Source organism: Ceratotherium simum, chromosome 19 (genome assembly GCF_057802395.1).
Source record: "Ceratotherium simum simum isolate JZ-2026a chromosome 19, ASM5780239v1, whole genome shotgun sequence".
Lineage (NCBI taxonomy): Eukaryota > Metazoa > Chordata > Mammalia > Perissodactyla > Rhinocerotidae > Ceratotherium > Ceratotherium simum.
The window spans coordinates 49,781,590-49,794,961 of record NC_141918.1 but is presented as its reverse complement, the minus strand read 5'-3'; the positions used below and the strand labels follow the sequence as shown (position 1 = coordinate 49,794,961).

General features: G+C 34.5%; 1 protein-coding gene across 8 annotated transcripts in view; it reads right to left on the bottom strand.

Moving 5' to 3' along the window:
- Window positions 1–13,372, bottom strand: part of L3MBTL3 (L3MBTL histone methyl-lysine binding protein 3) — a 114,786-nt gene that overhangs the window by 41,612 nt on the left and 59,802 nt on the right. For all 8 annotated transcript variants that reach the window (XM_087444082.1, XM_087444087.1, XM_087444089.1 and 5 more), the window contains 3 exons: window positions 11,420–11,505; window positions 9,486–9,596; window positions 828–942 (listed from right to left, as the gene is read on the bottom strand). In XM_087444082.1, the coding sequence (XP_087300208.1) occupies window positions 828–942; window positions 9,486–9,596; window positions 11,420–11,505 (312 nt within the window). The remainder of the gene's footprint in view (window positions 1–827; window positions 943–9,485; window positions 9,597–11,419; window positions 11,506–13,372) is intronic.

The following is a 13,372-nucleotide window of genomic DNA, read 5'->3' as shown; positions in this document are numbered from 1 at the left end:
GGTCTTTAACTTCGTGTTTTATAAATCTTTCCATCTCACTAGTAATATTCTTTATGACTGTTGTATAGTATCTGTGGTATGAGTGCACCATAATTTATTTAACCAATATTTTTTCTAAGGTTTATTATTTTAAACATACTGTAACCCACACTATGTCGGTTCATCTTTGTGCCCTTATTCAGTTTGTATGTGGCATCCAGAAGTGAAGCCACTAAATGAGGAAGACATGCTAAATTTTTTAAAAACCTGACAATAATTTATTGTATTTCCTATACATTTTTTTCTACAATATATTCATTTTCCTCCAAAATTGAGACTGGGTATGTCAATTTCTCAGTGTACCTTTTTAAAAAAACTAAATTTAACTGAAATTTTTACTGAGGTAATTGTAGATTCGCATGCAGCTGTAAGTAATAACACAGAGAGAGACCTCTTGTACGCTTTGCCAGTTTCTCCCAATGGTAATAATTTGCAAAACTAGATTTTAGTATAAAATCACTATTAGGATATTGATATTAATACATTAAATTTTGACAGTCTGAAAAATTGTCTTTCAAAAATTCAGTACTAATTTTAAAAGGTGATCATTACTTCTAAATAAAAGTAAAAGAATGTTTGTGCATTCTTTTTCAGGCATTAAATTTTTTTCTTTTATATATTTTTGACCCCCAGTTAATTAAAAATGTAGTAAGAGGAATAAGGATTACATAGAGGAGAAATATACAGTAGAGAGAGAAGTAGAACGAGAAGAGTAGGGAATAGAAAATATTAAGCAAGCTACACAAGAAGATGGGAACATTTATTTAAGGTATCGCTGTGTCTCCTACCCAAAGGAGGCTGAAGAGGATGCCCGGTTTTAGAACACCAGCCCACGGGGTGAATATCAGGAGAATCTGCGTCTATCCAGTAATCATAGCAACTATTCCAGCCATCAAAGTGAACCTGGATCACAAAAGGAAATTCACAGTACAATTCAGGTCATGAAAATTCTTACAGCAGAAGTTCTGCCCATGGTAACCATTTTTATTCTCTTCTACTTATATAGTAGATTTAATACCTATATAAGATAAATTGTTTCAACTATTTAAGTTACTTCATTCACAGTAGGAGAAAAAAGGCACTTCTGAACTATCTTCAACATATTATCTAACCATCATTAAACGTCTTGCCAAAGGCACTTGTTGGGCAATACCTCTCAGACATATTACGTATATCTCCCAATACTATAAGCAATTTGAGTACTTAACATCTTCATATGAGCAGCATCGAACACCCAATAAATAATCCTGAAGTAGTATTTATTTATTTATTTTTTTTTGTGAGGAAGATCAGCCCTGTGCTAACATCTGCCAATCTTCCTTTTTTTTTTTTTTTTTTGCTGAGGAAGACTGGCCCTGGGCTAACATCCATGCCCATGTTCCTCCACCCACAGCACGGCTTTCCAAGCGGTGCATCCAGTGTGTGCCTGGGATCCAAACTACCCAGCGCAGCGGCGGAGCGGGGCGTGCTCACAACCACTTGGGCCACCTGCCAGGCTGGCCTGATCCTGAAGTAATAAATAACTCAGGGAAGGGAGGGAGGATGAGAAGGGAGAGTGGAGTGGCAGGAAGACCTTTCATATAAATGTCAAATCTCCTAGAAGTATGCTAAAAAAAAGACTTTTAAAAAAAATTTCAATGCCCTACTAGAAATATATTCAGTTTACAAAATACTCCTCCATCAAATGCATTTTAAAATTTTTTTCTCATAAATATGATGTCTCTCAAAGAGGTTTTACAGAGTGGTCAGTGCTACCATCTTTATTGGCCACCATGTGAAAGGGCAGTTGATCTTTTAGGCATGGTCACTACGGATCAGCTACTTATCTTTTAAGTATTACATATTTTTTACCATTTAGAATGAAAGGATATGTGAAAATGCTATATATATATATATTATTTTAAATCAAGTTTGCCAGCTAGACTTCCTTTTTAAAGTCTATGCATCTCTTACTCCTAACAAGACAATAGATGCCAGAAGGATAAAAAATTCAAACATTAAAAACCGAGTAAAATTCTAGAAGAATCCATGAGTGAATGTATTTGTAATCTTAGAGTGGGATAGCCTTTGTAAGCAAGACATCAAATTCAAAAGCCATAAAAGAAAAGACTGATCAATTTGACTACACCACAATTTAAATCTTCAGAATGGCAAATATGAGTGCAAGCAAGACTCACAAGAAACCCAAAAAACACATTTGTTACACATGTGACAATGCACTCTGTTCTTTAACTTATAAAAGCGTCATATATCAATATAAAAAGATGAAAAATCCAATAAAAAGATGGAAAATAGATACAAATAGCTAATAAACAAGAAAACAAATATAAATGATTAGTAAATATATGAAAAGATAATCAATTTCACTTATAACTAGAAATCCACAGGAGGAAATTCTTCTCCTCTCAACCTGCCAAAAATGCTCCATTTTGGTGATTCCTAGAGCTGGTGAGTCTGAGAATAAATGAACGTTCCCATAGACCATTGACAGGAATATTAATAGGACAAATATTCCTGGAGAGTTACTTGGCAATAATAACCAACACTTTAAATATATCATCTTTGACTTCATAATCTCAATAACCTGACTCATTGTTTGCAGTAGAAAACAACCAGAGCGTCCACCACCAGGAGACTGGTTAAATAAATTATGGTATATTTATATGATGGAACAGTGCAAAGTTGTTAAAGTACATATATATGGGTTCAGAATAACTTGCAATAAATCCACTTTCTCAAGCTTAGAAATAAATTAATCCTAGAATCACAACCCCATAGAATTCCACACCTGGAAGAAATCATGGATATTATCTTAAAGAGGAGATCACACAGCTAATTGGGAGGAGTAACCAACCTAAAATTCAAGGATCCCAAATAAAATTCATCATTCACATACAGTGAGTATAGAAGCAGCACTTAAAGAAAGTTATTTAACTCAAAACACCCTTTCTTTCCCCTGATCAAACACAATGTCAACTAACACTGAGAATGATATGATAATTTTCCAAAAATATCAATGTATGTTATCATTGCCACCAATAAATGAGCAGTCATAATTCAGAGCATTATAGTACGTTTAAAATATTCCAATTCTCAACTAATCATCAGGTGATTCCTCTAGCTTACTAGAAACATGAAACTCTAATGTTTTCCCATCTTGCTATTCCTAAATTCCATTCCTTCTACACTGGAATCAACGTTCATTTAACTCATGCTCCCATTTGTTGTAGATATACTAGCAAATTTTACAAAATTCAGCTATATTCCTATAAACTCAATCCTAACAAGTAAATGGTTCTCCACCCTGGATACACACCAGATTTACTTGTGAATACTGAAAAAGAGGGAAAAAAAAGGCTGAGCCCATCCCAGGAAGTTCTGAATCCATAGATTTGGCCTGGGTCCTGTGCATACACATGGTGTTTACTGAACTAAGTAACTCTGGTGTGCACTCAGATTTTGACTCACTGGGACTAACAGGAAATCACTGTACAACAGCAGCCTCCAAAAATCTTGATATCATCATAAATAAAAGGGTTCCTTAATTTTCCTCACATATACCCTTAAGAATGTTACATTGGAGCTATTATATCTAGTGATACCAAACCCCTTCCTAGTTTTCATCAAAACTGTCATCTCAATTTGGCAATGAAAAGTCATCTGTCTGGGATTAATATGCCTTAATATTGTAGATAAATCTAACACCTCCTACAAATGAGGTTGGCAGGCAATCTGAAGGATTTTACTGATTTAAGGGTTAAATTTCAGAGATAAAATTTAGTTTAGATATTATGAACAGTGGTAACAATAAAATTCTCTGATAAGTAGCAAATGCACTTAAAAACTGCTATCTGAAACTATGTAAAAATTAATAATATATGCAAAAAATATTAACATTAACTCTAATAATAGTCTCACTCTGGAAGCCCAGATGAAATAACTTTATTAAGGTTATGCAGTTTCATTTCATCTTTTGTAACTTTTCCTACTTCAGTCCTGCCACGTTAAGAGGTTTTAAACAAACAAAAAATCAGACACTCCAGTAATGTTAAGTGATAGTTTCATTCTTCCTGGATATTATTTTGAAATGAAATCAAATGTCTAACAAAGAGTAGCAAGGGAAGACACATAAACACACAACATGAAATATTTAAAAATTTTACAAACACAAAAAAGACATACAAAAATATTTATAATAGAAATGTTCCACTATAAATACAATTATATGTAAAATCAACTCAGCAATGATGCTGAATTTAATTAAAATTCTAAAGAGAATAGATGATTTTGGATCAAAGTGTAGTATGAATGATTTACCTCATACATATTTGAAGTTATAGTTTAGGAAACGACACATTTTTCACCTAGAAGTATAATCTGGACCCTTTATAAAAACTTAATACACGTTATTAACAATTTCAAGATTAAGATAATATTTTTAGAAAGCACACTTTAAAAAATTTCTTTAAAAATAAACAAAGATTTGAGTGGATCTTCTGTTCAGGTGAAAGGCAACTCAGTAAAACACATTTTAGACCCAGGTGCTTATTTCCGCTCTCTTCTGAAATTAAAGTTATGTTTGAAAAAGTATAAACCCAGAAGGACAAATGGAGAAGGAAAGTAGCTGATAGGTGAGAAGTGACAAGGGTGTGTGTGGAGGGAAGAATCAGGGGAAGGAGTGTGGACCTACTGGAGAGAGGGGGTGGGCTGCAACCCAGACGCCTAGAGAAGGAGCGAAGGGCCAGAGTGAACTGGTTCACAGTGCAGAACCAAGAAGGACTCAATCTGGAGGCAGGAGGTAGGTGAACAGGTCTGAAAAATGGCAGAATTGGCTCAAAGTCTGAATGTGGAGTGGTAGAACCCCTCAGTCCACTCCCTTAACAACCCACCAAAGTAACTGCACCTTCAACAACCTTGCAGAAGAGCAGAGGTTTACTTTCTAGATCTATAATCATGGAGGCTCTGAATTCCAGGACAAAAGCGACGTGGTAATAAGGTGGAGAGAAAGTACAGGGACTAAGTGAAGGTCTGCAGAGTCTAACCCAGTCCTTCGCCCTGCCTTACGCAGTGGCCACCAGGTTCGCCCTCCCCAGGGAGGAACCAGGAGAAATTGAAAGGCTCAGAGATAGGACCCAGATGCCGACAAATGGGGATATCCCTGTGACAAGGTGGCACTTTGCTTTCTTATCTCACAGTGAAGCCCACCAGTCAATAAGTCCCACTCATGAAAACAGCTAATTTTGAGTGCCTTTTTCTTAATGTGAATAGCCAATCAAAGACCTGACATTTGAGGACAGCCTCTAATATGAAAGCAGAGGCTAAACTAATTAACTAAGAGAAATTTAGAGGAAATAAGCAGGGAACAGAACAAAAACTATCACCAGTATCCTCAGATAAGAAACAATGTTGTTTCAGGAAATAAAAAGAGGATGCAGCTTAAAAGGGGGAGGGGAGAAGACTAGAAAATAAGAAAAAACTCTTGAAAACTAAAAACATCATAGGTGTAATTAAAAATGCAATATTTACACCTGAAATGTATACAATGTTATAAACCAATGTTACTGCAATAAATAAAAATAAAAAAAAATAAATAAAAAAATAAAATAAAAATGCAATATAAGGTTTGGAAAATAGAGTAGTTATCTCTAAGAAAGTAGAATTAAAAAATCAGAGAAGCACAACAAGAAAGAAAATACAGGAAAATCAGAGGGTGAATCCAAGAGTTTTAATACGAGGGTAGCAGAACTTCCAGAAAAGAGAAGAGAGGAGGAGAGAAGGAAGTCATCAAAACAATAACATAAGGACATTTCTAAAAATTAAAGGACATGAAACTCCATAGTGAAAGGGCACGCGCACCCTGCATGATAAATAAAAGAAGACCCTCCCACCAAGACGCCAATACAAACATCAGAAACTCAGGGACAGAGAGAGGGTCCTACGAGCTTCCAGAAAGAGGCACATCACCCAGAGCGAAGGAATTGGAACAGCCTGGGCTGTCTAAAAAAAACAACACCCTGTTTGAGAAGACAGCAGAGCAACACTTTTAATTTCTGAGGATGTACAGTGACGGATGGCAACTAGACTTTTGGTGACGAACATGATGTAGTCTATACAGAAGTCAAAATATAATGATGTACACCTGAAATTTACATAATGTTATAAACCAGTGTGACCTCAATAATAAATAAATAAGCATTAAAAAACAATTCCTGAGGGGAAATGGTTCTCTACTTAGAATTCTACACCTAGTCACGGTGTGAATCAAATGTAAGATGAGTATAGTGACATTTTCAGGCATGTAAGGAGTCAAAAAATATGCTTCTCATCCTCCCTTTCTTCAACAGTTGTAAAAAGATGTGTTTTAGCAAGTTAAGAGTACCCTAAGAAAAACAAAGTATGCGATTCAGGAAAAATGAAATGCAACACAGTCTGTCAGCAAAGGGAAGTGTCAAGATAAAAGCTCTGGACCAGGCTTAGAGGATAACCACCCGGATTAGAGGAGGTGGTTATGAAGCTGTGAGAAAACAAGTTCAGGGCAAAAAAAAGATACGGATAAGATTTAAAAATACACTTGAGCTTTTGACTGAAAGACATCTCAGATTTACTGGAGCATTTTTAAAAATCTAATAGTAAGAACATAGACAATTTAAAACTCAAAACACAAAGAAAGTATTGACTCCAGGAAAAACGAAATGTCATTAAAAAAAAAGATGACTTTGCTCAGCAGTGAACAAGATTCACTTACTCATAATAACATGAACATGCAAGAGTGAGAATAAAAAAGAAAAACAATGTGAAATAATGACTGAAAGCCCACGGGGAAGGGAAGATGGTGAGATCCAAATCCTGAACTACCATACCATAACAGGAAGTCCGAATAAATCATGTTGAAAAGTGACGGATTGAGAAATAGCAGAATACAGATATTAAATTAGAAAATTGGAGATAAAAAGTCATAAGCAAAAGCTAAGAGTTGAGCATTCTCTGGGAGCCAGACCTCGGGAAGGGGAGGGATGGGGCAGGACTGTATTATGTTCTGTCACCACAAACTAAAGACAAGAGCAAAAACATCCTGGTCATTTTTCTTCAATGGCATCTGATGAAATATAGGCAAGTTTAAAAATTTTTAACTGGAATAACTCACGGTGTGAAATATTATATATTATGCAACTTAAAAAGTTGATTCTATTTAACTTAAGAGTTGATTTTATACCTGGGAAACTTAAAATATTAAGCTACACTAACGACCTAGTTTCTATTTTCATCTTTCTCTTCTTAAAAAAGAAAAATAAGCATTCTTGCTATATCATCTCCCATGTTATTAGAAAAACTCCTACTGTTGAAAGCTCCTATATTCTAGAAGTCTCTGATGAACCCTGAAACTGAGTCACTGGCTACTCACCGACCTTTTGAGGACTTCAGAAACACACAAATATGTGTTCAGCGGTTCACCCTGAGCTATGAAATTCACTCTAGTAATTACAAAAAGATGATTGTCAACTACACACCTCCTAGCCAGCTCTTTTTGGGGGTTAAAGATTGACCAGGATGTTGTACAGGGAAGAGAATTCAGCCAGAAGCAAAAAGAGCTGGATTCTAGTCTAAAATTCTCCCATTAACAAACTGAACCACCCACTTTTGACCTCTCTGGGCCAAAATATTCTCACATGTAAATTCCAAGAGTTAATCTAATTTTTTTAGTACAGAAGTAATATGTGTTCCTGAAACCAGATAATTAAAAAGAAAAACCTCATCATACATAATCCCAGCAAAGAAGCACTGTCATTATTTTGGCATGCTTCTTTCCATAATTGTTTATGCATATACTCTTTTAAAAAACAGTATCAGACATCACACAGAATATTAAACCTGAATTTCTCACTTGCCAATATTAAATATTCTTTTAAAATAATTAACACTATATAGATATAGAGTAACTTACTTTACCCGTCTCCCACTGTGGTTGTTCCCGATGTTAAATAAAATAAACAGCACTGCTGTGTTCTCCTTGCTGCTTTTATCTTTGCATATTCCCTTTGTTTATTCCCTTAACATAAATTCCTAGGACTGAAATTCCTGAATTCAAGGGTAAACAACATTCTAAGACTTTTGATATCTATCACCAAACTGCTCTCCAGAAAGACTGAGATACTTATATCCCTACCAGCTGTAAATGAGAATAGGCTTTTCATGCACTCAGACCAGAACACGTATTTTTTTTCAATTCTGACCAATTTGATTTGTAAAAATAATATATTGCCTAATTCTATATTTCTTTGATTACTAGTCTAGATTTTTAAAACAAATACTTCTAGTCCTAAAATACTCTGATTGCTTTATGGCTTACATTATTACCAAGGACAATTAACAAGAAAATACACTGCAAAAGGGTTAACACAGGCCTTCTGTCATTTATAAAATTTTCCAAAATGTTATATGATTATATAATCTTAACAATAGTGAATCAGATATTAAATTTCTCTTTTATAGAAATATCACATCTGTACGGGTTTTTCATGTTATTTTATAATTTACTTTCTCATATATTATCTCAGAGATAGGTGAGGCTGTGATTATTTTTTAAAAAAAAAGCATAAACTTAGACTGCAACAGTCTAGGACTGTGACTTAGTTCTGCCACCGCCCGTAATTAACAGGTAATTCAATTACTCTTTCTGAGCCTCAGCCTCATTGATAAAATAGTGATAATAACATAAATCTCCCACACTGTTATCACAAACGTCAAATAATGGGAGACCACTTAAGTTACCCTGTAGAACATTAAGTAAATCCAACATCTTGCTGTTATTATAACTATTATTATTCCTAAAAGAAATTCTAAATGATCCTATAAAGTAAGCAGAATGCATATTGTTCTGGTTTGACAGTGAAATTAACACTGAAGCCAGAAACAAAGATGAGCACTTCTGGTGCCTCACCTGGAACTTTCAGATTTTACTTTATCACGCTTGTTCATAACAAACTGAACCCATCTGCCTAAGCATTTGCTTACTTTATGAGAGGGACCTGACGTTTATTAATCCAACTCCAATTAAAATCTGATTTTATTTAGAAAATTATTTCTCTTTACTTGTCCTATATCAAAAGGCAGAATATTCTTCTGAAAAGTCTACATCTAACACAACTCCATAAAAAAACATTAACCTTCAAGTCTTTTTAAAAAGAGCATACTACTGGAGAAAGAAGTATTATATTCAGAAGAAATTTTTCTTTTATTTACATAAGAAGTTTTCTCTTTAATTACTTAGAGAAAAGGAAAAAACTGGATAAATACTGACCTACAAAGATGTAAGGCCACTTAATTTGCATATTCCTATGGTTTTACTAATTTAATTCTAGGACTTCACAAATTGAACATCTGCTAAAGTTTCCACCCAAGATGTCTTCTAACAAAGACAAAACAAGACCACAACAGAGAAGACTTACTTTTATTCGGTGGTCATCCGTGTCTGCCACTGTTGTGACTCTAACAAACATGGGATTTCTTTTGTCTACGACCTCAAGCTTCATTTTTTTCTGGAATCCATGTGGAGGTTTCTGCCATAACAGAAAATTTTACACAATGAGATGTGGGGGAAGAGAAGGTGGGCTCTATGTCACAAAGATGGAAAAAGATGAGCTATTTACAGAACTAGCCTTTCAAACTCGCAAGTTTCTAGAGTGACTTTGGACTTCACCCTCCCTATCAAAACACACAATCCCGAGTCCCATGGCCAAGGCTGTAGGCAATAGAAACAGCCCGACCACCTGCCGGAACAGCAAACAGAAAGCAACAGATCTTAAGACTAAATTCAAAATACTGTGGTTATTTGATTAGCCATAGGCAAGGCAAGTCATTTTTCTCATTAGTCAAAAGGAGGTGTCTTGGCAAAAATCAACAAGCATGAAAATTATTTTTAAAAAGAGAGCGGATGAACATTAAAGTGGCAGATGAGACACAGAGATTAGAAGTGGTAATGAGACCAAAAAGCGTCTTTTAAAAAAGAAAATTAGCAATCAAAATGTACAACATGGACTGGCTCTAGCAAGAACAGGATGAGAAAGGAGGACCTTTGTCCTGCACCTCAGTACCCAGCAAAAACCCAGAAACCTCTGAAAAAGTCACAGGCAGTAGAAGACAGGGGGACTGTTTGGTATGTTAGGCAAATTTCTTAAATTTTCCGAGCTTCACATCCCTCCTCTGTAAAATGGTTGGAATAGAATTGTTGCTCTGAATATTAAGCATGAAATTTATGTAAAAGATACAAAACAATCAATGCAAGGCCCCTAAAAGCCAAACTAGAGCAGTCTCAGTTTTCTCTCTGATATCAGTGTGACACTAGATATGCAGACTGATCTCCATGTAATTTTACCCAGTTCAAAGTAAATGTAATGTTGCTCTTCTTCGACTAGCCTAAGTTACAGTTAGAGAGTCGGATAAAAATTCATAAATAAGGCATACCTCCAAACATAATTCATTTTTAAATCCTGAATCTACTATCAGATGGAATCATATACATTCTTTCATATGGCTTTGTTTTGTGTAATACACTTTTTCTCTCAAAAATTTTTGATGTTCTTTTCTTCTATATTTGGGACAATATCTACTCATTAATTCTGTCATTAAAAACTCTGGCAATTTATACACAAAAGGATCATTTAAAGAAAAATGTTGTTTGTGACAGACTAATTATGTCACAATAAAAAAATTTTTTTTAAATATTTCATATATCTTTCTTTTCCTTTAAACTTACGGGGAAATACAAATTATAAAGCAAGCTGTTAAGAGACGGAAAAAATTTAAAAATACATTTCATTTCTTATTCTTCCCTTATATAGAAATGAAGTTTACTTTGAATCTTAATAAATTACATGTGAGAAGCAATGACCTTGGGTTAGGAAGATATTATAATAAAAGCAGACAACCTTGGATTTGGTAATTAACCATGCTGACTTACAGAAATAAAATAAAAACAGAATCTCCACTTGCCATAAACAAATCAAAAGAATTATCAAATATAATTTTCATTAGAAAACAATGTCCTGTCTTGTTCTGGTTTTTCAGAATATCTAGCTGGAAAAAGAGAAGTCTGCTGTAAGATCACAACAACTCACTTCACGCCAATTCAGCAGATTTATTTCCAAAGAGACTTTAAATTCCAAAATGGAAATATTTTTTAGACGCCAATGACAAAAACCCCAGTAACAATTTTGACTTTCAAAATTGTAAAAATTCAAAAATATCTTCTTATTTAATCTTGTTTCCCTCCCATTTCTACTCTGGTTCACCAGTACACTCTCTCTTTCTGTCCTTAAGTTTCAGTGAATGAACACTACCATCAACACAAATTAATCAAAGAGTATAAAATACATTAACCCACCACTTTGAAAGCTCTTGCAGGAGCAGGTAAAGAATTGGTTTCTTCTAAGTATTTATCCCAAGAAAAATGTTTCACGTTTGGATAACCTGAGAATGAAAAAAAAGTACATCCTATCAGGTTTAACCAAAATGATAGTGAAAACCAGAAACTGACCTGTGCAAATTATGAGATATTGTTATCATTATAATCTAGGAAATTATGTTCATATTACACATAACAACTTGCAACTAGTTAGATATTCAGAACTATTTGTAATAATTAAATTGCTTTCATCTTGATCATGCTTTCTCTATTACCTTTCAAATGAAAATTTAACATGTATGTATATGTATAATTTACATTCTCAGGTAAGGATAGTCTTGCGTACAAGACATACACACATAAATGCCCTTCAATCAGCAATTTTACTCCTACTAATCCATTAAAATCTCATATGTGTAGAAAGACAATAATGCACCAATTTCTGTTAATGTGAAAATGTAAAAACAAGTGAAAATCAATATAGAAATGTGCAAAAAAATACATAGTTTATATGAAATAGAAGGTGTTTATTAAAAAGAATGAGAGATTTATATATACTAATATGTGAAATATTCCAGGTACATCATCATATTGTTAGGTCAAACGAGCAAAACCAGAGCATGAAACAGTACTAATAGAATACGTAACAATAACTATCCTTCCTTCCTCCTGCCCGCTTTTCTTTCCTCCCGAGTCCAGAACCCATTTGAGAGGCATGGGCAGGAATTAACGGTGGCCCAGCAGGGTGGGAAATTGGCCACAGAAAGGGGACTGAAAAAATAAGTAAATACACTGCAAATAAAGGAAGCCAGGTTTCTCACTGCCCGAAGGAGAGGTATAAAAATGGGAAATGGAAAACTAGAATGAACTTAGTAGTACTGGATACGAAGAGGAGCTATTGATATAAATTCACTGCTTTCAATATGTCTCAATAGATATAGAAATAAACATAAATATACATTTTTTAGATTTTTACATAAACATATTTCCTAACTATGTCCACTGAGAGGTCGGAAGCAGCAACACCCCAGTAGCAATGAGCACATCTAGTGGTCAGATCTTAGTTTCTAAATATCATTCTCTACTAAAGAGAACCAGGGAGAAATGGCTGACTTCAGAGTTGGATCAGGGCCCGAAAGTAGGAAGTTCTCAAAAAATGATAAGAACATGTCAAAAGGACTTGGTAACCACCTTAAGGGGGCTCCCACTGGCCAAATCTGAGAAAATCTGGACATGAAAATAAATAATGCTAGTAATGCACTGTAACTCATCTACAGGTCTATGCTGACATAAATAATTGAATAAATAAATGGGAAAATGAGAAAGCTAGTCTTCGCAGAAGAATATTAACTAATTACGTACAAGAAATGATAGAACAAGAAAAATTACCACTCAGCAACTCTCAGAATAATAATTCATATTACATTAGTGGAGAAGCCTGGCAAACATCATCTTGATCAATTAATGGTAAAAGATCAGTAATGAGACAAATTGACACCATGTGCCACCTGAGAGGATGCAATGAGAAGATAGCATTGTTTCTGTGATGTTCCTGCCAAAAACGCATAAGCTGGGCCTAACCATGAGGAAACACCAAGCACACTCAAATTAAGTAATATTCTACAAAAGGACTCATCTGTAATCCTCAAACATACTGAGGTCATGAAAGTCAAGGAGAACCTAATTCAAAGAGACTAGAGGGATATGACAACGAAGTGCAATGCCTGATCCTTTTGCTAGAAATGACATCATTGGTACAACTAACAAACTTGAATGGGTCTCTGGGTCAAGAGTATAGAAGAGTTCTGCACTGTACTTGCAACTTTTCTGTACATCTGAAATAGTTTCAAAATAAAAGTTTAAAAAGTAAATACACAAACGCATTTCCATGTATATAAACATTTTATAACATATTTTTAAAGACTATATCTT